At 40.1% G+C, this 27,708-nt stretch overlaps 1 protein-coding gene across 4 annotated transcripts in view; it reads right to left on the bottom strand.

The window, feature by feature from the left end:
- Nucleotides 1-27,708, bottom strand: part of Eip93F (Ecdysone-induced protein 93F) — a 65,238-nt gene that overhangs the window by 30,278 nt on the left and 7,252 nt on the right. Inside the window, exons 1-2 of one of the 4 annotated variants that reach the window (XM_070207197.1) lie at nt 5,680-5,795; nt 1,987-3,032 (exon numbers count right to left, since the gene is read on the bottom strand). In XM_070207197.1, the coding sequence (XP_070063298.1) occupies nt 1,987-2,011 (25 nt within the window). In that variant the 5' untranslated portion in view covers nt 2,012-3,032; nt 5,680-5,795. Of the gene's footprint in view, nt 1-1,986; nt 5,798-20,099; nt 20,255-27,708 lie in introns of those variants that run through there. The other 3 variants (XM_070207198.1, XM_032437723.2, XM_002053776.4) reach the window with 3 other exon arrangements.

Raw genomic sequence — 27,708 nt, 5'->3', positions numbered from 1 at the left:
ATGTAGAAAAAAATCACAAGCTGCAGCTTTGCAAGCGCGTTAACCAAATGAAATTAAAATTTAATTTCATTTATGTTTTTTTTTTTCGGCTGTTGATCAAAAATTTATAAATAAAGGAAACAAAATGAAATATTAAGCAATAAATAGCATGACAAATGATTAATCATGCGAATTTTTGAGTCATTTTAAAATAATTTTTTTGTGGTTTTTGTGCCGCGGCTAAAATTAAGAAAATAACGCAAAAGCAGTTTTTTAAGAAGAAGCTATTAGAAAAATCTATAAAGGACAAATATAATTATATACTATGCTATTTGTTTTCTTTTTATTTAGTTATAATTTCAATTTGTGTGCTTCCAATTCATAATATGATGCGAGCAATAAAAGAAACTATAGAGAAATCATTATAGTTATTTACGACATATTGTATATATGAATATTGAAGCTTTTTGTGTGCGCTGTTATCAGCGCAACTTTAGTGGAAATCGCAAATACATTCACACAAACACACACATGTATTTGTGGCTAGTATGTGCATCATATTTAAATATATATGTATATATATACATATAATAAAAATTAAATTGCGATAATTTGAACTATGCGCGTCAAGTCGCACAATTGTGCGGACTGCTAGCGACCGGCCTAGCAGCTGCAGCTGCACAGATTTTTTGTTTTATATATAATACTAAGTACTATATAGTATATATACAAAATATATATATACTATATGTGTGTATGCTTGCAAAGAAGTTTTCGTTCGTGGCGAAAATTTCAGCAACAAAAAATTAAATCAATTTTTTGCGCCTGATAAGAAGCGCAAAATATTTCCGCTTTGGGCGTTTTCTTTCTTTTTTTTTGTGATTTTTTGTTGCGCGCAATACGTAAGGGTAAGTATATATGTGCCAATATATATATATATATATATATATATATATATATATGTATGCATTATAAATTTTCATGTTTTCTTTGCGCGATTAACAAACAGGCAGCAACGCCTCATAAATACATTTATATATATACTTTTTTTTGTTCAATAATTTGTTGCTTAATTTGTTGTTGTAGCTGCGAAGATTTCACAAGCAGCCGCCGTATCAGCGAGGCGAGCCAAAGTGTGGCCTCCGTCTCTGGGAGCTGTGTTGTCAGAGTTGTCGCTTTTTCGCAATTTGGGTCAGAATCGGCTGCGTCAGGCCACCTGATAAGGAACGTGCATACATGCAAGCGCATGTATCTGATTAGCGTTAATGTGTGTCTGTATTGAAAACTATCTATTTTTTTTTGCGCTGGCATTTCACGCTGGCTGTGTTTTAGATAGGTGAGCTTGAGCTGGCATTTCGAAAATGCTTCCGCTTAGGTGTTTCTCAATGAATTCGCTGATATTTATCACAATATCACAATCACAGCGCTGAGACAGATATGCCTGCCATTTATATATGTATATAGCTATACCTGTATCTGTATCTATATCTATAGCCGGGCGAATGCACTTTGCAGTTGCTTAAACTTGTGTCCTTAAGTTCGCGTATCTTTTTTTTTGTGTGTGTGTGCACATTTGAGTATGCATGTATTTATGTATGTGTATCTGATAGGCTGCCGCATTGTGTATCTTTGTTTACACATTTCGCTTTCATTGTTGTTGCTGTGGCTCGCGATTTATTTTTTTTATGCATTGAAGGACAATGTCACTGAGGTTTTGCTGCAATTCGCTTAATTTATTGATAAGCGATCGTAGAACTTGGGCAGAAAGTAAAGTGAAAGGAGTTGCGCAAGGTTATTGATAATAACATTAAAGAAGAAAGCTTATGACTATAGCTGTGCTAAGGGCAAATGCCTATGGGGTGGCAAATGGAGTTTGAATTTCATGTGGTCATAGCAAGAGCAAAAGCAGCTGCTACCTTAGCTTTGAGCTTGCCCACAAACAAGTGTCAGCATTAATTAATTGTTTAATTTAAAATATCTTAACCAAGAATTGCATTAGATACGTACATAGTTCATAGCTGCTGATGTGCATAGCATCACATATATTCTTTTTAAATTACTTTTGCCCAAAAGCCAAATTGATGCGGATGCGGCTGCTGTCGATGATGTTGCTGCCACTCACGTTGACTGCGCAGTCGATACAAAAAACACAAAAATGTAAATAAAGCAACAACAACAACAATTTACAGCCTCGCTGGACGTTGCACGGTACTCAGCGCTGGGCTCTCGGAGTTGTTGGGGCGTTTTGCTGTAATTGTGTCTCGGCTGCTGCGGCCAATGTTGTTGCTGCTGCTGCTGCTGTTGTTGCTGTTGTTGGTGTTGAAGTTGCAGTTGGTGTTGCTGAGCAGCGCATACAATACATTCATATAGTGTATATAAGCATATACTTTTTTTTATATGTAGTGCCTATATATAATATAAATTCTCGTTTTTTTTGGTGCGCGCACAAAAGGCCAAATGCAGGCAATTATTATTGTTATTGTTATTGTTGTTGTTGTTGCAGATTTTTTGATGCTATGTATTTTTTGGACTGTTGGCTGGCTGGTATTTTTCTTCTTTATATTTTTTTTTCAGTGTGGCGCACAAAGTAAATAATATGCACCGTAAAAAATGAAACGGTTTCAGCTTTTCTTTTTGCTTTCTAGTTGTAGTTGTTGTTGTTGTTGTTATTTCTTCTTTATGTTCTGGTTGCAGACAGCGGTGTGTTTGTTTTTGTTATTGTTGTTGTTGTTGTTTTTTTTTTGTAATTTTGACAGTTGCCCGTTTTTTATTGTTGTGTGTGTATTAATTATTATAATTATAATTTGTTGTATTTGGTGATATGTTTTAACATAACATTAAATATTTATGCAGCATTTAAAATAATTCAAAAGTAACTGCTACTTTTTTAATTATTTTTGCTAGTTTCTGTTGTTGTTGTTGTTAACGTTTTTGTTTTTGTTAATAGATTGCACTTTTACTTGTTGTATTTTGTTTTTTTTTTTGCTTTTGTTTTGCATTTAACTCAACATAAATTTAATAACAAAAATGTTTTTGTTGTTGCTATTTATTATCTAGAATGGCAAATAAAAATTATGAGCAACGGCTGCTCGTGTGAATGGTACTGAAAATTCGCGATCATAATCACTGCGTTGCGTATCTTAAAGATACATTTAATCAATTGCAACTATTCAAAAAATGCCAGCAAAATTTACGTTTTTCAATTTAGCTATACTTTCGTTTAATCTGTTTTTTATTGTTTTTTTTTTTTACACTTCAGCTTAAAAATTTGACTCTGCGCTCACGTTTCGCAGCAGCGCAGACTTTTTTCAATGAGCTGTTGATAAGATTGGGCGCCGCTTGGCATTTTTTTAGCTTTTATCAAACAAACTTAATGCTGCTGGAGAAAATAAAAAAAGCAATGCAAAAAAACTCAACTAAATATCAAATGAAATTAGCAAGCTGCTGGGCTGAAGAGCTGGAAGTTGTGGGGCCATGAACAAGTCGAGGGCAGCTGAGGGAAAATTGCTCAAAATATTCGCTAGAAAAGTTGCGCAGAAAGTATATAAAAAAAAACGTATAACAAAAACAACAAGAACAACTGAAAACCATTGTAAATAGTAATTTAAGTTTTGGGCAAAAGGATATGCCAAAATAAAAAAAAGCTAAGGTAGAAAACACAAAAAACAGGAGGAAAATGCTAACGAACGGAAGGTAAGCCAAAGAAATGCGAAAATCAAATGCTGCGCTGCACTCGGTTTAGACCAGCTGCTCTGCTGCCGCAACCAGGTGGGGCGCACATGGGTTAAGCTTTAGCGAGGCATTTCAGTTGCTGCGCAGCTGCAGCGCATGGCCAATTCGCTGCTAACCGGACAACCCAACCAGCCAGCTATTTTTTTTCGGGTATTTAATTTGCCATTTTTTCTAGCATATATCTGTGAGTACTTTCTTTTTGTTTTTTTTTTAATATATTTTTTTGTTGTTTTTCGCTACGTTTTATTATTTTTCGGTTCTCGTTCATTATGCTGTGCTGCAAAGCCCGACGGCAAAGTAAATGCCTGAGCACCCGGAGAGACCTAACCATTGTCATGGTGGAGCTACTGCAGCGGGCTAGTGCTTGGGCTTGGGTAGCTGCTACTGCTGCTGCTGCTGTAGCGACTGGTTAAGTTGGTGGCGTCTCGTCTGTCTGACGAAAATTGAAACTGACAAAAATTTGTTACATTTTGCCTGCACATAAAGTTCGCCACCCACTGGGCAGCTACCCAACCACGGTTTATTACAGCACTTGCTGCTACTTCTACTCTACTTATATTTAGTGTTTTTTTTTTTTTTTTGGCTGCTTTGTTTGTTTTGTTTTACTGCTGCTGCTGCTGCTGAAATTTGCCGCAGTTCATTTGTATGCTGAAGTACATTTTTTTCGTCTTTAGTAATTTCTACTTTTTTATTTGAACTCTATTTTGTATATTAAACTTTATTTTTTTTTTTTCATTTTTGTTAAGCAAATTTGGCACGACAAATGAATTTTTTGCGCTTTGCTTTCTTTGGAACGTAACAAAAGTGCAGTGAAAATGTTGCGATATCGAATATGAGATGCGGTGCGTGATGTATTCGATTGGCAATGAAATTATTATATGCACACATATACATATACACATTATATATAACATGTCTATGTCTAGGCTTTAGTTATTTGTAATTTGCCGAAAAATGTTTTGGATTTGCACGTCTTGTATTTTTATTTATGTTGTTCTTTATGTATATTTGGGGGGGTTTTTTTTTAATATATTTAAAACACAATTCTTTCGAATGGCATGTGCTGCTTGCTTGACACATTTGTTGTGGCGATATTAATTATATAATTTTATTAACAATAAATTTAACGCACGCACACGCTCACACACAGCGGCACACGCACACCACGGGGCAGTGCAACTATTCAACCAAAAGACCGAAATAAAAATGCATTCTATAAAAATTTTGCGAGTGCGCGAAAAAAAGTTTTCCGCGTTTTGCATGCCAGCGACAGCGGCGACGGCGACTGCGACGGTGACGGTGACTGCGTTGACGACTGCGGCGGCGACTGCAGCAGCCAGCGAGCGCAGTTAAAACGCACACATATTAAAGCACACACACACACACACACACATACACACAAGCAATGACACGCACACACGCGGGGCAGCGACTGCAGCTTCGCTATTGTTGTTATTGTTATTGTTGTCGTAGTCGTTGTTGTTGTTGTTGCTGCTGTTGTTGTTGTTGTTGTTGTTGTCAGTTGTCAGTCAAGAACAACCGAAAAAGCAAACGCGCGGGCGACGACTCAGTGGAAAGCCAAGTGCGTACATTGCCCAAAGGGCAGACGTTGCGTATACGCAATGTGTCACAGCTGCTGCTGCTGCGGTTCTGGTTTCCAAATTGAAATATTATGTGGGGGAGCCAATGAAATGTTGTCACTGCACATATTTTGATATACCGTATATGAATTTAAAGTTATTGCATTTTCAGAATTGTCGCTTTTTGGTTTTGGTTAGTGTAACTTTTTGGACTTTATTTATTTTTATTTTTATTTTTTTTTGGCAATATTAAGTTTTGATTATAATTGTGTTTTTGTTTGTTTTGACACTTTTTGGGCAGTTTCTTTATGCTGTTTAGTAATTCTGTGGTTTTGAATTTGCCTGCGACTGATTGTGATGGAAATGTGGAATGCGCTTAATGCTTTACGATTGATATACGCGATCGTCGGACGCTACACCTCGGAACGACTCGGGCCGCGTCCGAAAATGCGTTCCGTTGCATATCGGATGCGTTGTGTTTATGCGACTGCCGAAGCCGACTGCAAAATTATATCACAACAACACGAAGACAGCGCTGACGACGACGACAGCGACGTCAAAATTGCATACAAGCGCATTCATGCTTGCAAAAAAAGAAGAAAAAAGCCCACAGCTAGAATGCGAGAGAGCGCAACAGCAGCAGCAGCAAGAGAGCGAAAGAGAGGGTGAGCCAAGAGAGACAGAGAGAGAGAGAGAGAAAGAGAGAGAGAGAGAGATGGAGAGGGAGAGCGAGAGAGTGCACGTTGAGTCATTGAGTGGCGCGCAAACGCGAGAACTTTAGGAGTAACAACAGCAACGGGGTAAAGCCGCACGCATACACTCAACGGCCACACGGATATGAACATCAAGCCAAGCCGAGCCGAGCCGTGAGCGAGTGAGCGACCGAGCAAGCGAGAACCAGGCGAACAACGAGAGCCAAGTGCAATGTAATGCAATTCTCGCAAACTGCACGGACACTGCGGCGACTGCGACGCCAGCGCGCGTTGATAAAAAGCGAGCCGACTGCGCGCAGCGCTGCCAAAATAGCCGGTGCCGGAGTCAGTTGAGTAGTTGGCCAGTCCCAACTGTAGGCAACGCGGCGCTCAGCTGTCGCGGCCTGACATTGTTGACAATTGCTATAAGAAATGTAGCTTACAATTAACACAAACACAGACACATAAGCACTCACACACTCACACACACACACACGCATAGAGAACAAAAAAAGAATCACTCAAATTTGATGGCCATTCGCTCGCAGACACAGCTAGAACAATGCAAGCACACAGATAGAGAGGCACGCATACAATATCTCAAATTTAGTATTCACCACATTTTTTGTGTCGCTTTTTTATTTCGCACACGCACACAGCTGCTTAATAAGCAGCCACACACACACACACACACACACACACATACATTCATAGTTATATGCTCATATACACTTGTAAAAAATGCAACGCAGCTGCTGCGCTGCCGCGTCGCTGTCATGGCAATTAGCTAGAGTTTTTTTTGGTGAAGAGTGGAGCAGGGGGGCGGCTTGTAGCTTGGGCTTTGCCTTAAAACAATGCGGGGTTTTTGTTTCCAACAAATGTATATGTTTACATAAAGGTATTTTAATAAATTAAATATAATTAATTGAATAATAAATAAATTATCTTGTACAGATTATGTTGTAAATATAAATATGATCAAATTAGGGCTTACTACTAATAATAAACAAAAACAATTGTATAATGGGGGAATTCCCTTTAAATATTTGCAAGTATTTTGCAAGTTGTGATTCACCTTTTACATATAATATAAAATATACTTATCACCAAGTGCCTACAGATAAGTCTCCAATGAAATACATTTTAAAAGATATTCATACATTTTAACATACATATGCATTTTCATACGTACGTTTGCCAATTTGAGCATTATGCAGGCTCCTCACAAAAATTACGCTCAAAAATTAACCAACAGCAACAAGAACAACAAAAAACTCGCTCACTCACACACACATTAATAATGAGAGCGCTACTGAGTAAGAGAATTCACCAGTGCCGCTTAAACTGCTCTCCGCAAAGCACAAGAATTGCATTTCCTGCTTATTAATGACGCCGCGTGGTGAGTTGCCCGTTTCCCCATGCGCTACAGAGACCCACTCCGTTCTCGCGCTTGACTCAAGAACTCTGCTCAAAAGTGGCTCATAAGCTAAGCAATGCAACATGTAAATGAGCTTGAGCGTAGTTTTGCTTTTTGGTTTTGTTTCTTTTGTTTGTTTTTTTTCGGCTTGTTTGTTGTGGGTCGCCTTGTTTTTTGTGTTTTCTGTGTTTGCTTTTGTATTGAACTTTGGCTCGCGTTATGCGCAGCAAGTGATAAATGAATGGAAAACTAAAAAATTGAGTAACGAATTGTTGATGAGCCCCGAAATTGCGCAGTTGGCTTTATCAAAATGTGAAACGTGCTGAAAATGTTATTAGTTTTTTTCGCCATTTGTTGCGTGATTAATTCAGCATGATAGGAACAGATTAAATTGCGCCCGTTTATCGCGAATTTTAAGCCGAATCACAGCCAACTTTTCATTTCACTAGCGCCAGCTGCGTTGTCTATGTAAAGGTCATAACAGCAACTAAGTATAATAACAGTAACAGTAAATGTTACAATAACAGCAAAAACAACAACAACACAACAACAACAGCAGACATGTGCTATGCGGCGTTGGCGGCAGTTAAACGACAACGACCTGACTGACGCACGTTCAAGGTATTATCTCATAAAGGCACACACATACACACACACACACACATACACACGCACATTAATGCACATCACACACTTGCATGCATTTGTGTGAAGAGCCCTTGCTCGCCGCTACAACAACAATGCAAGCGCAACAGTTGTGAATGCAGCGACTGAGCAGCGCAGTTGACGTCGTTATGTTACCCTTCGAGCAATTGAGCTCAGATTCAGATTTCTGCCTTACAAAAAAAAAATAAAATATATACAAAAAATTACAAAAAAAATAAATAAAATAAAGACATGCAACTAAATATAAAACTGTGTGAACGATAAGAGCACAAATACGCAATGGGTGCGTACGTTCGACTACCTTATCAACGACAACAATAACAACAACAACAACAACAGCAACAACAACATTGAAATGGCTGCAGCCAACGCATTTGGTATTGCCACACATCTAAAGCCTATGGAGACATTTGATTTGCAACAACATATTTTATTGAATCGATTTAAGATTTACGAAACAATTTGTGCTTCCTTCACATTTACCTGATAACATTTTAATCAATTTTTTTTTCTTGATTTCTTATTATTTACTTATTATTGAAATGGCATTGTTCTACTTATATTGCACTCGCACAGAATTTGATATTGCAATTTGTTGAACGTTGATTATCGGATTTCAGTTGCAAGCCTAACTTATGCAACACAATCTGACTCATTTCTTTTTTGAAGCGTATGACATAGACATGAGTTTTTTAAAAATGGCATTGCGATATAATAAATTTAATATTTTCAATGAACACGATTACTTAAGGGAAATTAAGTAAGCAACTCGTTTTAATCTCTATATGAAGTTTATTTTGGGTTACTCCTTAGTTAAGCTTGACTAATGAATATATATTTTAAGAGAACTTCTCAAAGCGCTGCTAACATTTGTAGGTTTGATTGAACCATTTCCTGCCTTGATGCGAATTTGGGAATAACGTATATTAATTGGTAATTCTACTAACCTTTTAGTATTCAACAGACTTTGACTAGCTTTTATTTGCCTTCGCTTGGCCAGATGTATGAGAAAATACGACCTACGACTTTTGCTCATACTAGTAAATGAATAAGAAATGCAAATTTTCTATAATTGCAGATGCCAGCTTATTGCAATCAACATTGATTATCGGTTGTATGTCTCGATAAGCCCTTTAAAAAATCTATCTTTACTTTTTAGATTTGTTTTTATCGTCAGCCTTTTCATCAATCTTCTATCTGTCCGATCTTCTTGCTGTGATCAGCTATCGCTGCATGCGTTCATTTGGCATATCACGTATACGCCGCATAGCTCGAGTCATTCACTCTCTGACGCAAAGCACACGCACACACGGGCTTTTGCCACTGGGGCTTTTTGCTTCCGTGTAAATGTCGCACAACAAGTTAGTGGCGAAGTTAGCCGCCGGCTTTACCGTTGCAACGCCATTTTGGTCAGCTCTCAAGGCGAACCTGTCTGAATTGAGGCATGTTTATGCTTGTAAGTAATTTCGTTACGTTTGATTAGTTGCCGGCAAATGGCAATTGACTTGAGTCCAACGGAATCGAGTCGAGTCGAGCGTTTTGATTGCGTTTTGATTGCGCCGCAAGCAGCTAACTGGATTTTATTATATTTCGCATTGTCAACCTTGAAAGTGTATAGAAGTTGTGCACTTTGATTGCCTGTCAGGAGACTTGGTCATTTTGAAATTTATAGCACACGATTATTGCATTAGCGCAAGACTCGCAGCTACTTTTCACGCTTCTAATTAAAAAAAAAAGAGCGAACAAAATTCAGAATGAAATAAAATAAAATCACAAACTAAAACAAAAGAGCATACGAAGCACATAGAAAAATATCTTAGACACCCGCTATTGAAATTCATGCCTGAATGCAGCGTCTAATGCATTTCCAATGTAATTTTACAAACTGTGTGCTGAATATTTATCGATTCGATGTCCACGCTGTTATTGCAGTCGCTACTCGTTGTCTTTGTCGTTGTGGCTGTCAATGTGTCTCCAGCTCTGCTGGCCGTAAAACAAAGATGCTGCCAGGCTAAAACGGAAGTACAGTTTGTACTTGCCACACAAAGGCCTTAGCCAGCTAACGTAACAGCAGGCGGCAACGGGTAACCGAAGACTTCATAACTGCCCCCAAAAGCAAATCGAGCGACAAAAAGAAGTAAGCATATTGTAGTTGGATGTAACCGACTGTCCCATGCTCGTTCACTGTCCAATAACAGTTACTAAAACGGACTCAAAAGCTATTCCGATTGGGGTATATACGAGACAAGGCAAGCCCGATCTTTGGTGAAGTTCGTCATACCCTATTTGGGCTCTAAGGGAAAGATATATATCATATATAAAACCAATATGCTCTGCTTACTTTATACTTTTACAAGCATAAAAAGCATGTAAAAATTGCCAGAAAAAAAGCAGCTTAAAAAAGTGTCGCTTGTACTTCGCACTTTACTTTACATTTTTTGGCAGCCAGACAAAAGAGGTGTGCAAGAACAGCTAAAAGCAATATCAACTCGAAATGATTTTGATGGCACTTCAGTTGAGCTGTGTGCTAATGGAATATTTTTGGGCGTGGCTGTCGGGCAGAGATTTCAGTGTGTTTGCTTCAGTAGTTGCTTAACTGTTTTATTATAGATATAAATAAATTTTAGTTTTGTTTTTGTTTTTTCTTTTTTGAGCATACACATGTCGCACATTAAATGTCTTTAGCAGAGGCGAACAACAACAAGTTGTCGACAGTTGACAACTGTTGCTGCTAGTAAGGGGGCGCTACATATGTGGGTGTGTCCGTCGTGGCAGTGGGTTCGTCGAAAATCGCCGAAAGTGCCGCGACGTCTGCAGCAGCAGTAGCAGCATCCGGATCCTGTTGCCGTCGGCAGTGGCGTTGGCGTTAGCGTTAACGTCGACGTCGACAGCGACGTCGCGCTGTTAGAATGTGTGAATTCGCAAGTCTTTGCATACTTTTGTGCGTCGCCATTGCCACTTGTTGGCGCTGGCCATGCTGCGTGTGTGTGTGTGTGAGTGTGTGTGTGAGTGTGTGTGTGTGGCTGGGTGTGGGTTTGGGTGACTTATGCAACAAGTGCGATAGTTTGCTGTTGTTGTTGTTGTTGTTTTTGTTGTGTAACGATGTTACAAAGTCAAATACAAACGTCTACAGCACCGATGCCATCGTCAGCGCCCACGGTTTGGGGTAACGGAGTCATTTGGTTGCCACGTCAGCGGAAAGGGGCAAGTTTTTGATATGGCTGCTCCTTTGGCGCATTGTTGGCTTTTGTTGTTTGCCTCGTGCTCCTGCTGCCTGGCTGCCTCACTGCATGTTGCCTGTATTGTGTTGTAGTACATGTGTTGCTCGTGTGTTGCTCTGTTGTCTATTTGCAAAAGTTTTCTTCAAAGAATTTTCATATAAGCATAAAATTCTTGTTACACATTTGCCTTTCAGCTTTTGCAGCTGCGAAAACGAGTCGTGCGATCTTGTTATCGTTGTTGTTGCCGTTGTTGCGTTGTTGTTCTTGTCGAGTTTTGGGCCCCTTGTACACAATATATTTTATGAGTGTAAAGTGTGCAGTTTGTGCAAGTGTTTTGGAATCTGTCAACAGAGCTGTTCGACTTTTTGGCTTTAATAGTTTGCAAAGTGTTGCATTTTTGTTTGGCTTACGAGTATAACAGGTAATTGTTGTGTAAATTTTGCTGATAGCTTTTACACTTTACCGGACAAAATTGTAAGTTATCAAGCTTTTCACAACAACTTTTCAACTTATGCTCTTATATAATGAAGTGCAAAGTATCATAGTTAGGTTAAGCTACAATTTATTTTCAACTAGCTCGAATATTGCAAGTAATAATCAAATAATTTAGCTGTGTTTGGTTTTCGATGATGAAAATAGGTGCTTTTATTAGTGCAATGCAGTAAAAGTCTTTAAACCACCACAAAATGTCTAATTTAATCGATTTGTCAAGCGTCAGCTCTGTAATGTAGCAAAATCAGTTCACAGCTAAAATATATAATTTTTTTTATATTTGCTTAATACTTCAAAAGATGAACAAAATCAATTTATGTAATTTTTAAATATACGACTTTAATTTATATATAACGTATCATTTTGGTTTCAAGCTGTGGCTTTTTATTTAAGACAACAATTTTTTGACTTTAAATATAACTGTTTAGCTTTTTATTTCGATCGATTTTTTCATGAAATTCTGTATATATACAAAATTAGCTGTGCAAACGGACATATCTGGCCGGACGGGCAAATAAAATGCCTCCATAGTATCGCTGATTATATTAGAAGTGTTTGTATTCTGATTGGGCTTTTAGTTTTTAATTTTGATATTCCAATGCATTGAATACTAAGGTTGGCATACGTTTGGTTGCCCATGAATAAATAAATAATTAATTAAATAAAATACAATTTTCACTTCGCATTTTCTGTAAACACAATATTTTCAATTGAGTTTCATTTTAAAATCTTAAACATAAGCTCTTCTGATCCAAAATTGAACACTGTCTAATTGGTTTTTTAAATATTTACTAACACGGAAATTAAAAAACCCATGATGAAATGATTAATAGAATTTCGGTAAGTTAAGAAAATAGCCAAGAACATTCTGATAGATACACATATTTTATTGGCATATCTTGCGAAAATCTGAAAATGTTGCTCTCTTAATTAAAGTTAATGCAGCTTTGAACTTTTCTTTTGTATTTGTTTTTTAAGTTTATCTTTGTTAAAAGAAATAATAATTTATCATATTTAGAAAAATAATGCACTTTAGGCAAAGAAGTAATTTTATTTAGTCATTTATTTGAATAGAATGCAACAAAATATTTCTTATTATATTTCAGATACACTGAAAACTGTGTTCCTATAAGGTCGATAAGATATTTGTTATTTAATAGAATGTAGAATTTATGCTTGAAACAAAGTGTAAAAATGGTATTGCAAACATAAAATTGTTGCAGAGATCAGAATATACTGAACGAAACAATTTGAATTCTTAAAATCAAATTTGTTGTAAAAAATCGAAGAAAGGCAGAAGATAATGTATTTGATTAATAAAACATTTTCAAAAGTAACTTCGTTTTATTTTTCAAGTGCACGTTTTGCAATACGAAAGCAAATTTAAACAAATTATTTACTTAAACTGAGACTCACCCGCGCATCTTGTGAGATTGTTTTGTATTGCAGCCGAAATTCAGTAAGTGAATTAATCAGTTTAATTAGGCATTTACAACGGTCGTAAAAAGTCAAGTTCAACATATGCCAGGCAACAGACAATTATCTCGAAGTTTCTCTATCTTGGTTTGTTGATGTCTATGTAAATGAGTGTGTGATCGGTTTAATTAAATGCCTACACATAAATTATCGCAATGCAGCAAGCGACAACGTCTTTAATTAAATTTCCATATAAACACACACAATGGTAAACGAAACCACACACACACACAAACACACACACAATACACACACTTAGGGCGGACGGAGCTGCGAGCGGAAATGAAGCGCACAAAAGCACACAACACTTTTGTCAGCGTGCGGCACTTAAAACGAAACGCGACACGGCGAAAGTCAAACGTCAAACAGTTGGGTGCAACAGTTGGCGCCAATTGTTGCTTCAATCAACACTCGAAACAGAATGCCTCACAATGCCTCACAATGGAAACTGGCAGCTGGCAGCTGGCTGTTGCCGCAGCCTCCTTTGGTGACTGATTTGATTCAGTTGCGACCACAATTGCTGCCACTTTGGTTGCCCATTCAAATTTATACAATTAACTGGGGAGAAAAACTGGCTAACGGGCGCAGGACGAGTGTCAGTTTTTTGGTTGTTGGCACTGCCGAAAACTAGTTGTCGTCCTGTTGGTGGCTGCTGCCAAACTCACTTGTTGCACAATGCTCAACAAATGCCGCAGCACGAAAAATCGTTGTGCAGTCGCTGTTGACGTTGGCGTTGCCGTCGGCGCCTGCATCGCTGCCAACTACTACAACTACTGCAAATTCGACAAAAATGTCAGGAGACACCCACCAAACTACAAGGCGTACCAAACGCCCAAACGCCCAAACGCCCAGCCTCTCATCCCATGCCAACTATCGTCCGGGCACAGCACAACCAACCAACCGAATGCAGCCAAATGTAGCTGCAAAACTCAAACCCAGTCAAATGCCTTGCTCAAACACACACATATATATATTATATATATATATATATATATACATATACATGCACACACACACATATGTAGCGACAGAGAGGAATGGGGTTAGTTGCCCCCCACCATTGCTCCCGCAGTGCCACCTTGCCTCTCCGACCATCCTCTATTCGTTTCCCTTGCAGCAAAAACTACCAAAAGCGAACGACGCCAACAACGACGTCAACGAAGCGACGAAACTTTTTTCGAGCACACGAAACTTTTTCAGCACAAAATAAAATGCAGCGACGCTGGCAGCGACGGCGACAGCGACGGCAAAGGCAACGGCAACGGCAATGGCTGCGACGAAGTCAAAACCAACCACCCCACCGCCCAACCACTCGTAGAACGTGCTGCATTTTTTTAGTTGCCTTTTTGCTCCATTTTGTTTTTGTGTGTTTTGCTGTTTGCTTATATCACACTCACACACACACACTCGCACACACATAGACTTAAACTCTCGCCCTCACCCTTGCACACGCACATAATGTGCAGTTTTTTTATTTTTGCTTTTTTTTTGTTGTTTTTTTTTTTGCACTACATTTTGCCCAATGTTCTTAGCGCCATATTGCTCGATCCTTGTCGTCTATAGACGACGAACGGGACGCCAAACGCCCAAGCACCCAAACACACAGCCGCCCGCAACACACCAATCCACAGGCAGCGCGTTAACTTTGTGCTTTTTCGTGCTTCCGCTTCATTTTTTCTATACACGCACACGAAAAAAGAAGGCGGCACTGGGAGAGAGCGACAAAATAAAAAAGAATGCAACAAATATGCCAAAGAAAAGTTGGCAGCGTCTCGCGCTGCCAGCTGAGGACATCGTACCAGGACCCGTTCTAGCTAGCTTCCTGCGGCGCACATTGTTCTGGTTCTTACCTTGGGCCAAGGCAAATGCACACAGCCCCAAACCAAACCACAGAAAGCCACCCACATATACCCAATGCTAGGCTGACTTCCTGGCCTGGCCAGCTCTGGCCGGCCGGCCTGACCGTAGCGCGCTGCATCCTGCTCGCTCTTTCGTATGCAGCCCCGCCACGAAAATACACAAAAGGACCTACAAAAAATGAAAATTTCCAAACGATATATAGGAGAAAAAAAAGGACAAAGGCAGCGAACCAAAAAATCTATTTTCCAATTTCTGTGCATGTACGAAACTAACCCGCCAGCCTGACCTCATTCTCAATCTCTCCACCCACTTGTGGCGCTTCCACACACACACACACACACACACACTCACACACAGACACACAGACACACATACAACTACAAACTTTAACTAAGGAGCGCATGAATTTGGTTGCGTCTTTGCTGTTGCAGCGCCGTCGCCTCGCCCGAAGAACGATTGCGGCTGCGGCAGTGGCAGTGGCAGTGGCGCCGGCTCCTTCGTTACTCTCAGCATCGTCGTCATCGTCGTGGCCACAAGCAACAACAACAACAACAAGTTAGAGCGCGGCAATCGGTGCGTGATGACTGGTAGATACTCTGTTATTGGTGTTACAACGACTCAAGAATGTGCGACATAATCAGGTACACAACAAGGGCGAGGGCCTGTAGTAAGTGGAATAGGTCCTATATTCAAAGGATATTATGATGATTTATAAGATCCAAGAGGTTATTTGGCTAATTTGTAGGAGAGGGGCGAGGGGGGGGTGGGGGGAAGAGAGATATATTGACGCTTGAATAAAATAACATTTTCTTTATGTAATTTCGTAGGTATATATAGATATATATATATCTGGCAACTTTGTGGAAGTGTAAGTGGACGTGATACAGAAGCCCAATATAATTTATTTCCTTTGCAAACAGCGCAACGAAAAACAAAAATATGAAGAAAATGTGGGTGAGAAATAGATTTGTCGAATATGGTCCAAAACCGGATATCTGCCAAATCATAAAACATCAATATACGTTCTTTTCCCTGGCTAACAGTGTATTAGTGCAACCGTAAACAACAACAACAAAGGTCCTTTGCGTAAAAGAGATTATTTCCTGTCGGGAATTTTGGGATTTAAGGAGATTTGGCTTATTTGGCAATAAGCTTTACATAGACTTTCGAAAGGACGAAAGGTAACACAATACACTCTTTCTCCCCTCGCGTACAGTGTATAAATGCAACCGAAAACAACACCAACATCAGCGCGAAATACTCGTATAGTGGAAGCGTAAGACTCGTAAAAATGTAACCTAAAAACCGTCAGAAAAAATGCTGCGCGCAACAACAACAACATCAATAACGACAACAACTGCCAGAAGGAGTGTGCAAGAAAGCTGAAGAAAAAAATAAAAAAAAAAACGAAAAAAAAAAATTAAAAGAACACTGCGACTGTCTGGAAAGTGGGGAGAGTGCCCATTGCGTAGTGCATAAAGTTCTGTGTAGGATTTGGTGAAGCCTTGGAATGGCGGGAGGTGGCCCTGTGGTCTAACTTGCACGCCCACACACACACACACACACACGCACACAAACACAGCTGTTGGCTGGCGACGCCGACGACGAGGACGTCCTCGCCTCGCTTGTTGCATCCTTCCTTACAGGCGTAGCGCATAAAAATGCCTTCTTACAACAACAACAGGAATAGCAAAGGAGCACGAGGACGAGGCCAACACTGCTAGCAGCGATTTGCCACCCACACCCGCGCCAACCTTCGCCCAACGCTGTGGTTGTTGCTGTAATCGAAAGATGCGTTCGCCCAATATACGAATAGTACTGACGCCGCACTAACAACAAGACTACAGAAAGTGCACCCAAATGGTGTGGCACGGGCGAGAGTCGAGTGTGGCCCACAACATTACCCAGCACCTGCTGATTCGCTTTTCTTGACGCAAGCACACACCCACACAGACAAACACACTCACACGCATACAACAATGCTCTGACACTTTCGCTCTGCTCTTTGCCGAGCATTTCCATTTTTTTTCTCTCGCTTCCGCAAACGCGAAAGTCGTTGTTAGAATTTTTATTGTTACTTTTTTTGTTGTTCTGTATTTTGTTGTTATTTCTGTTGCTGTTGTTGCTACTCGTTTTTTCGCTTTTTTTTTTTTGTTTATATAGTTGTCCTTTTTATAGCAGTCTCATGGGCTGTGAACCTAAAGGCTTCAACGAATTTCTTAATCGAAATTTTAATTAAGTTTTCTTTGCCAAGTTAATGCCAACAATTCTTAGCCATACGAAAATTAATTAATATAAGATATTAAAATATTGTCCTATCAAAAGTAATTTCACTTTTTTTTTTTTTTTAACGAAATTAGCCTAAGTTTCAGTTATACATTGATATGGGTGAATATCTATTTATAACTCCAGCCGAGGCGCAATCGTTGTATTATTTTATATTTTAAAATTAAAAAAGAGGAATTGCTTTTTTAAGCGAATCGCATCGCAAAGTCATTCTTAAGCTAAAATGTTATAAAATAATTTAATTAATTTTTTCATATTTTGAAATATTATGACTTATTTGTATGTTTGTATGTATATTATTACCTTATAATTTGTCATAAAATAATCTTTTTCTTCAATCCTTAAGCTCAATCTGAATTTACATTTTTATTATCCAAACTAGTTCGCATCCAATTATAAGAAAATTGCCTTTAGCCAGCACTCAAATTCGTTGAAATTCGCCAGCTGAATCTACAAGTGGTATATCCCATTACAATCAAATACAACGCCACCACTGATTGAGCCATTGCCAACGAAGCGCCACACAGTCAGCCGGTTCGAGCCACAGATGCAACAGGCGAGAACCACATGCCCAATCCACAGAGTGGGCCAACCAACTGCCTGGTGTTGGCATCTTCTTCGAACTACCAAAAACACGAGCGTAGTTGGGTGGGAGGGTGAAAAAAAAAAATTCGTCGCTCGTTGGAAACTCAACACCCATTTTGGCGATGGTGTTGGCACTGGTTAGGTTGTCGACGTGTGGGTATGGGTGTGGGTATCGGCGACAGCGACGTCGTCGGCGTCGAAAATCGGCCACAAAAACAGCTCTACGCCAGCAACGTCGCCGACTCGAGCGGCGACGAGAACGTTGATGTTGGCGTTGCTTGCTCCTCGTTGGCTTGTCTTTCGGCGCCATCATTCGGGTGTAGGTGCCTTTTCGGCTTATGCTAGAGAAGCAGCACAGCAACAGGCGGGGCGGGCTGCTAGCTGCGAAGGATTGCGGCGGGCCAGGAGGGCTGGGACGGAAAGAGTTTCGTCGCATTCGGCAGTCGTCGTCTGCATTTTTATATTGTGCAATATATTTCGTAGGGATACGTCGTCGTCGTCCTCCCACTGGCTGTGTGCGTGCGCTTAAGTGTGCTTCGTTATCTCGTATAGCACTTCGTTTTGGGCGCGCGCACACACACACACATACAAACAGCGCCCTCCACACCCAAACATATATAGCTTGGTGCAGCTAAAAACTAACCCAAACCAAAGGCAACCCTAAAGCTGCACCAGCTGAAAGCCAGACAACGATTTTTTGCAGCTTCGTGCGACAACGATGCCGAAACCTCTCACCACCCAGTTGCACGCCAGTTCGCCCGCCCATACCCCTAAGCCAACCAACCAGACCGCCCGCCCGCTTGCACGTCGAGTGGCAACAAAAATTGTCGCTGGAAAAATGTGCTAAGGGTTTGGGGTTTTTGGGGCAGGGCGCTGGGTGTGGGGCAGGCGGCAACGGACGGCATTGGAAGCGCTGCTGGCTGTGCGGGAATGTCAACTAGAAACAAGGACGATAAGCATTATGGAGCGCATTGAGGAAGTAATTGAGTGCACGAGACACGGACGCGGGCAAGGACGAGCCAAAAGCTGGCGATGCCAGTGGTGGGTTGGCGCAACAAGAAAAACAACAAAAGTATATATATATATGAAAAAGAGGAAAAAATAAAAAAATACTTCGCAACGACAACAACAACAAGACGAAGAACAACAACAACAACAACGGAGGACATTTAACATTTTAATGCAGGTGGCTGCTGGGCGTTTGGGCGCTTGGGCGTTAAGGAGTGGCGATTCGCCGGCAACGTGCTAAACGTGCTCAAAAACCGAAATGAGAGTGTTTCACAGGACGAAGGATAAGGCTGGCAGAGAGACGCGCTGCTGGGCCCAGCAAGAAATGCAATAAGCACAGCAACAAAAAACTCAACAACAACAAAAAAAAAAAATGCAATTTATGTTAATTTTTCTTGGTGTTTGCTTTAGCCTGAAAGTCGCCGACGTCGTCGCTGTTAGTATCTATATTTATGTGTAAGTGTATGTGTGTGTGTGTGTGTTGTGTGTGTATGTGCATGTATATGTGGCGCCTGGACGGCTAAACGCCTGAACGCCGCAACGCTTGGGCAGAGCTTTGCATTTTGTTTATTTTACTTTCGCATATCCTTCGTGCTATATACTCAGACCTGAAACATATGGCAAAGCTGAGCTGAACCAGGGCCCAACTTATGCTGATTAGGGTGGACCAAAGTCAATTTCCATGTCGAACTTTTTAGCCACCACACTTCATTTACCGTTTAACGGCAAATCCCATTTGCGGCCTTAATATGAGAGACGACTCGCACCCCAACTTTACAGTTAAGCTAACATGCACGTATATAGCAAGTTCCTGGCCAAGGCAATAAAAATTCTGCACTTATACTAATACAAGTAACCCATGTGTGTGTGTGTGTGTGTGTGTATGGCCAAGGAACTGCTGGAAGATGACGCAGCAGCCGCTGGAAATGTTTGTCCACACAGAATTAAAAAAAATTGCGCTGTGGCAACAACAACAGTAAATTATTGAGTTTCAGTTTAATACCAAGCTGGCGAGTGGGCGGCTTTTTAATTGGATTGTAAGAAAAATGTACATGGGCGGGGCGGAGGAATGAAAAGTGTGAGGAAAATCATTTTGGCCACTCACCCACAATGTGCAGCATATCCTTGGACCACTTCATTAGTTCGCGCTTGATGAGCCGACGCTCCTGCTGGCATCTGGCAAATGAGCAGTCGGCCATGTTCTATGCAAGTATGTGTATAACGGTTCAATGCGGAAATTACTTTTGGGCGCAACTGTACCTGCAATATAAAGACAGAGCGTGAGAGATAGAGAGACGAATATGTATTAGTGCGATTAGTACAAAATTTTCCAATGCAAGTCGGTTAAAATTATTTAATTTATAATGCGCCATTTAACGCTTCATATATCGACTGTTGTTGTTGTTGTTGTTGTTGTTGCTGCTGCTGCTGTTGCTGCCGTTGTGGTTGTTGCTGTTTTCATTGCATTTTCGAGTCGCCTGAGAAATGATTAAACGAGTTTTATTTCAAGGTTAGCGCGAAAACACAACCACACACAAAACCTGTTGCACTTTTTTTTTTATTATTATTATTTCATATGCTGAAAAATATTTAAGCTTTTTTTTTTATAATTTTTGTTGTTGTTTCAGTTGCATTCTTGGCAAGCAGCAGCTCGTTATAGTTGTTTTTGTGGTTTTCGTTGTTGTTGTTGTTGCTGTATTTTTTATTAAATATATATTTGTTGCAGTAATTGTAATTGTGGGGCTTTAACTATTCGGGCAGCTACCAGTTTTTGATATTTCCTAGTTACACACAACCGTACAACCTTTTTTTGCTGCTGCTGTTGTTGCCGTTGTTGTTATTGTCGCACTGTTGTTTAATCTGTCTATTACACTAATTTATTCAAATGCTGTTGTCGTCGTTGTCGTTGGGGCCTGCATTAATTTTGTTTTTTAATATTGTAATGTCGTAAATAGTTGAACGTGTTGGATTTTCGCAATGAGTACGCGATCGATTGCTCATTAGTTAACAAATTTTATACAATTATTTTGGGCACAAAAAGTTTCCAGCTTATAACTTTGGGATTTTCACTGAATTTCATTTATTGAGGGAACTCAAGCCATGTGTTTAAAATAATGCCCAGTTTAGTGAAAACTGATCCGCCTATGCAGGCTACTTCAAGCTACTTGCAACATTTTTAAGCACTTGTTGGCCACTAAAAACAGAGAAAAACCTGCCAATCCAGCCCCCAAAACTAAATTACAATACCTCCACAATGCTCTGAGCATACGCATAAAGACAGTGAAAAACTAATTGAGATTCTAATATCAGATATGTGAATACATGGGCGCCTATACAAAGGCAACTGCCAACTGGGAACGGGCAACGAGCCACTGGCAAGTGGCAAGTGGCAAGTGGCAACTGGCGTTGCGGTCCCTTGAAAAACTGGTAGCCAACAGTTTGAAGATGACTCTGGCTTAGAGTGAGGCTCTCGGACTGTGCTGATGAAAAATTACTCGCTGCCATCGCTGGAGGCGGGCAATGCCAAAAGTAGCGAGCGCAACAACAAGAATCGGAATTGGCAGTTGGTGTGCAGCTCGGCAGCTCGGCAGCTCCATGCGGTAGCCAGTCGGTGGGTGTGTCAACTGAGCACGCGGCAGCAGCTGATGATGGACGTTGATTATGATGGACGTTGCTGGGCAGCAGTTGAGCATCGAGTTGGCAACAGGCAGCAATTTGTTGCTTCCTTGGGCCATAGATTGAGCGATTCGCAGCGCCAGCCCAACGCCTTTTTGGTATTATATTAAATATTTTTATAATTTAGCATAGAACCCGGCTAGCAGCTACCACTTGCTATTTACATAGAAAAAAAACACAATTTGCAATTATTTCTGTAGCTCTTTCAGCATCTTCAGCTGCTGTCAATTCTGCCAGCCCAAATGGCGGCGGGGAACAAACAGACCCAAACAGCAAAAAAAAAAAATAAAGTAAATATAAAAAGCCAGCTCAACGCTTTTTTATTTTGAGCTTTAAGGCTTCCTGCTTCTTACTAGAATAGTCAACAGGGGGAGGGGCGCAGTAAGGAGAAGCAGAGTCAAGCCCGAAACCGATATTGATACAATTTGAGATAGAGATCCAAGTGAGAAGCATGGCAATCTGTCTACGTGTTACAGATACAGAAAAGCTGAGACAACCCATTCAATCGAACGCTCTATAACGCAGTTATAATGAATGCAACAAGTATCTCAGGCTGTCGCCATGTATCTGTATCTCTGTCTCTGTCCCCGTCTCACTTGCACAGTTTCTCGCTCGCCTGCATTTGATTTCATAAATAAATTTTTGCAAAATATCAAGGCCGGATTGCAGCTTGAAACTTGTAGCCATATAGTATATATACATGCATGTATATAGAAACATGTGCCGTCTAACAAAAAAGATAAATTGAAAAAAAAAAAAAATAATAACAAAAACAAAAAAAAAGTCACAAAATGGCAGCAACGACGACGCAATTTATTGGCTTCAAAGGTACGAGATAGAACAGAATTAAGTGCCCGCTATAGAAAACGAGTTGGTGCACAAATATCAGCTAATATCGGCTAGATGCTTTATATATACTAGATACTCGATATTCTGGGCACAAAGTGCATTTCGGCTAAACCAGTTTCAATTTGCAATTCTCAGTTCAATTATCAAAATTATTTGTTTTTTTTTTTGTGTTTTTCGCTGCAATTTGTTCAAGGTCTGAGCCAAAAATTTGGTTAATTATATGTGTTGGCAGCGTGGCCAATGTTAAACCTTGAAATTGTTGTTGCAATTGCAACAATTTTCTATTGTTCCAATTGGCTGCTCAATATACGAGAGTTGTACGAGTTAAGTTTTTTGTTATTCTAAATACACAATTTGCATTTAATTTATATGTAGGTGTTGTTGTTGCTGTTGCTTTTTTTTTTAACTATTCAACTATTTATCATGCATTCAATTATTTCAATAGATGCATTAAAAAAATTACTTGTGTGTGCATTTTTTTTTCTTGCTGCCTTTTGCTGCTGGCAAAAGGCGGAAATCATCGATTACATTTATTTAATCCAAACTATTCTCATAATTTGTTTTATTATTAATTATGTGCGCTGTTTTTTGTTGCCTATTCACTTTCTAGAAATTTGTTTATAAATTATTTTAGTTGCATGTTATCCGCAGCGACCTTCAGTTCTCTTCAATTTTCGCACATAGTAATGCGAGTTAATTGTATTATATTCTATTAAGCATGATAATTGGTTTTTATGTATTTCGGTTAGTTAATAAAAGCAATAAATAAAGTCATTTCAAACATTGCAATCGGCGCAGTGCAGGAAAATAAATTAAACAATAAAACTGAAGTTCAAGATTGATTGATTGCTGATTGAAATGATTCTGTCTTCGATTATAGTTAAATAGTTAAGCTGATTAGTTTTTTATTTTATTTATATTTGTATGTTTATCTGAATCCGAATAATGTTTTTATTTGCCACTTATTCATCGTCCAGTCTAAATAATAATATACTAGTATTGACCTTTTAACCGCACTTTACATTAGCGAACAATAGTAACAATAATCTAATATGACGCATAAGCAACAATTTTATGGAGAAAGATGTAAACAGCAGCAAATTATTTAGAAATTTAATATAAATTACTCATATGACGGCAGAGCAAACTATTGATCTATATATACGTAAATCCCATTAAAATATTCATAATGATTCATTACAAGTTTATTGTTTGCAATATCAATTGCAATATTAGTTTGTATATCCTGGTTTTTTTTTACTAATATCCTTGTATTCATTCGCCTTGCGGTTTTACAGGTGTGTGAGAATAGTGTAACTCATAAATGATTAGTTGAAAATATTTTGGAAACCCGAATATTTTGTCGACTCCTCGACCGATCGTTCCTCAGATATTTGATATAGTGGTCCGATGTTGCTTAGACTTTGCATATGTGTTTGGTCAAGATATCTTAAAAAATAAATCAATTATGTAAGAGCTTGATTTTTGATTTCCTATGGCAGCTTTATGATATAATATCTTGACGTTGCTATGATTTTGCGCATTTATGGGGCATACACTAAAAGTAATTAGTTCCGAGTTTGCCCGGAACCTGCTTTAGAACCTACTCTTCGATCCTTCCTCTGACATCTATATAATACAGTGCTCCGTTGCGGCCGATTCCGTCATGTGTAGTGCCTGCAACAAAAACTTTGACCCACACAAAGTTTCAAGACGAAAGACTGACAGACGCAAACTAACAGACGGACGGATGCAAGGACAGACAAACGTGCCAATATCAAGTCAGCTTTTGGGGCTGATCTAAAATAGAAATTATTATACCCTCGGCAAGGTTTTAATTTAATAAGATAACCTATTTTAAAAGTATATATTCACTTTTGAACTGCTATTCTTGATATAAATATAGTGTATATAGATTTGGGCTGACACTGACAGCTGAGCTGTTGGTACTTCCGTTGCAGCAACTGCAACGTCTTGATGAACTCTTCCGTTACAACAATAAGAACGCATCGCCTCGCTTATGCGGCTTTTGGCCCTGCTGCGACTCCGATAAAAGATCATTGCACATTAGTACGAACTGTTGTTGTTGCAGTTGTTGGGGCTGTTGTTGTCATTTATTGCGCACGACTTGGAGCAACAACAATGACAACTCTCACCTGTTGCTGCGGGCGCATGCAACAAGTGCACCAAGAGCAACATGCAACATGAGCACGCGCCAACAGGCAATGGCAATGGCAACGGCAACACCAACACAATGGCAGGAAGATCGAAAACGAAACCAAAGCCGCTGCTGGCCTGGCTGACTGGCTAACTAACTGGCCAGCCCGGCTGCTAGTGAGACCGCCTGGCTGGTTGGCTCAGTTACAGTAACACACATTCGGCTCAGTTGTTGCTGTTGTTGTTGTTATTGTTGTTGTCGTTGTTGCTGTTGCCATTGTATGCAGCGAAGCGCATTTCCATTTCTAACGTTGATCTGCGATCTGCAACAGCCACGACAAACACGACCACAACCAAAGCTGAGCTGTTGCCGTTGCCGTTGCTGTTGGTGTTGGTGGCCCAACTGGCTGCCTGAATGGGCGACTGGTTGACTAGCTAACTGGCTGACTAGCTGACGGCCTGACTGGCTGACTGTAAGGTCGCCATTTGCAGTGGCGGTCGATCGCGGCTCGTTCATGGCCCAGCTCACCTACAAACCGACAACCAAAAAGACAAGTTTAGCCGTTGCTGCTGCAGCTGTTGTTGTTGGTGTTGTTGTTGTTGTTGTTTGTGCCATTGGACTTGCTCTTGGCTTTGAGTTTTATTGGTTGTTAGGCCATTGGCTGATTTATTGTACATACTTACAGGCAGGTAAGTGTGTAACTCCGTGCGCGTTTGGCTTTGACCATTTGTTTTTTATGCACCGGCCATTGGTCTTGACCCTAATGCAGTTGCCCCGGCGCTGACTAACTAAGTGTTAGGCACACGAGCATCAGCACAAACTAAGCTAGATAAGCGCTGTTAAACAGCTTTCAGCTGGAGTGCCCAAAAATTCGATTTCCTGCCCGGCATTCGAAATGCGCAATGCCAGGGCAAGCGTTGCTGCTCGCATTGATTGCATAAACGAAGCCAACACAATTTTAATTTAAATGTAACAACAACAACAAAAACAACAACGGGAACAACAACAAGGATGTTGCTGCTGATGTGAAGGTGGATATTGCGGCGTGGTGTTGCACAAAAACGAAGTTAAATGCCGCTCAAGGAAGCTAAATGTGCCATGTCGAAATGTGTTGTCTGTATTTGTTGGAGCACTATTGAGCCAACGGCATTGTCTATCTGTAGTTCTGACTGTCGCTCTGACTGTAGGTGTCTGTGTGTCTGTGTGTGTGAATGTGTTAGCAAAACTGTTGCATGCAGCAGGAGCAGCAGCATTTAGTAGACAACGATTCCATTTGCCGCTGGCATATGGCACATTTTCGACATGTTTTGTGTGCATTTCGGCAGCAACAACAACAACAACAGCAACAAAAACGACAAACTCATTTTCTATATCAGCAGCAGGCAGTGGCTGCTGACTGGCAGCCCAGCCCGTGACGCGTTGCAGGAAATGTGAAAACAACGTTACGAAACTTTTTTGTGCTCCATGCGCAACAGGAGGCAGCTACCGCCACTGCCACCGCCACAGCCACAGCCACAGTCACTGCTACCAATACCAGTGCCGCAGTCAAAGGCAGCGCTGCAGCAGCGTTGCGACCCACTGCAGCCGCCAAAACCACCCACAACAAACCCAAAAAAAAAAAAAAAATAAAACAAACTATAAAAAAATGTATATATATACTAAAAGCTTTGCCTTTACTCTGACTTTGATTTTGGTTTTGCTGTTTTTGGCTGCTGTTGAAAGTTCGTTGGGTTTTGGGTTCTGGGGGTTGCTTCCCATTTATTTATTTGGTTTTCTTCTTCTACTCGTTTTTTCTCTCTCCATTTTCTTTGCTTTTGCCAGTGCTATATGTTTGGGTACAACGACTTGTTGCTTTGTCTGTGTGCAGGCAGTGGCTGGGTGTGGCAGCTTGACTTTGGCACATGGCGCACGTTACGTATGCGACCTGTATGCCGGCTGCTGTCATATATGCTATGTTTTATGATGTCAGTTTTGGGTTTTATTAAAACTGCCTTGAGATATGAGCATAGCTATTGCAGCACTTTCTGCTGCTCCTGGCGCATGCAATTTGGTAAATGTAATGCAATATTTTTTAATAAATACGTAAGCAGGCAATATGCATAAGTATTATCGCATATGTGCTGACACATTGCGCATACGCCGTGTGGCATCAGTTGTTGCCACTGCTGCTTCTGCTTCTGTTTCTGTTGCTGTTGCTGTTGCGTTCGCTTATCAGCAGCCCAAATGTGCAAGCGTTTTTTAGTGCATGCAACGCCTATATAGAAATCGAGGTCACCTTCAAATTATCAAATTTCGCCCGAAATGATTAACTCGGCAAACACAAAAACAGAACAAAATTGCTCGCCCCCGCCCCCCAACCAGCGTTTCAAATTATATAAAGAATAAAAGGCGAACGCTACAGCCACAACTACAACACTAACAACAAAAACAACAGAACCCACTCATTCGCTGGCAAAACCTTATCTTTGTTACACAAAAACGCAACGGGCACGACGATGTTGTTGATGATGATGAATTTGCCCTGATTTCGACACAAAAATAAACAAAAAACGCAAAAAGGCAGAATGCAAAAGAAAAACATATATTTTTATATATATATATATCTATATATAGAGACAGACACAAAAAACTGGAGGCGCAAAAAAGAGACATTTCTGTTTCTCAAATTTAGTAAAAAATAGAAATAGCAACAAAAATTAGATAAGACGAAATTGAGTCAAGCCGACAAAGCAGTCAGAAAAACTTCGCATGCAGTTTTTAAAAAAATGCAACTGCAAATGAAAAAGCGACAGCAACAACAATAACAACAACAACATATAACAAAAATTATGAAAAGCAAAAGCAACAAAAACAACAACAACAATAAACAGCTAGCAACAAAGTGCAGCGCGTGTTTGGCCCGATCGCCTCGGCAATAGAATGTAAATGCAAGAGGGGCACGGAAAAGGGTGGGGCGGGGGGGTATGAAAATATTTTTCAGCAGTTGTCTAAATAACAGCGAACGACATTGGCGTCAGTGCTAGAAAGCAAA

Source organism: Drosophila virilis, chromosome 2, assembly GCF_030788295.1.
Source record: "Drosophila virilis strain 15010-1051.87 chromosome 2, Dvir_AGI_RSII-ME, whole genome shotgun sequence".
Lineage (NCBI taxonomy): Eukaryota > Metazoa > Arthropoda > Insecta > Diptera > Drosophilidae > Drosophila > Drosophila virilis.
Note: the sequence above shows the minus strand (reverse complement) of the source record. Positions and strands in the feature narration are given on the sequence as shown.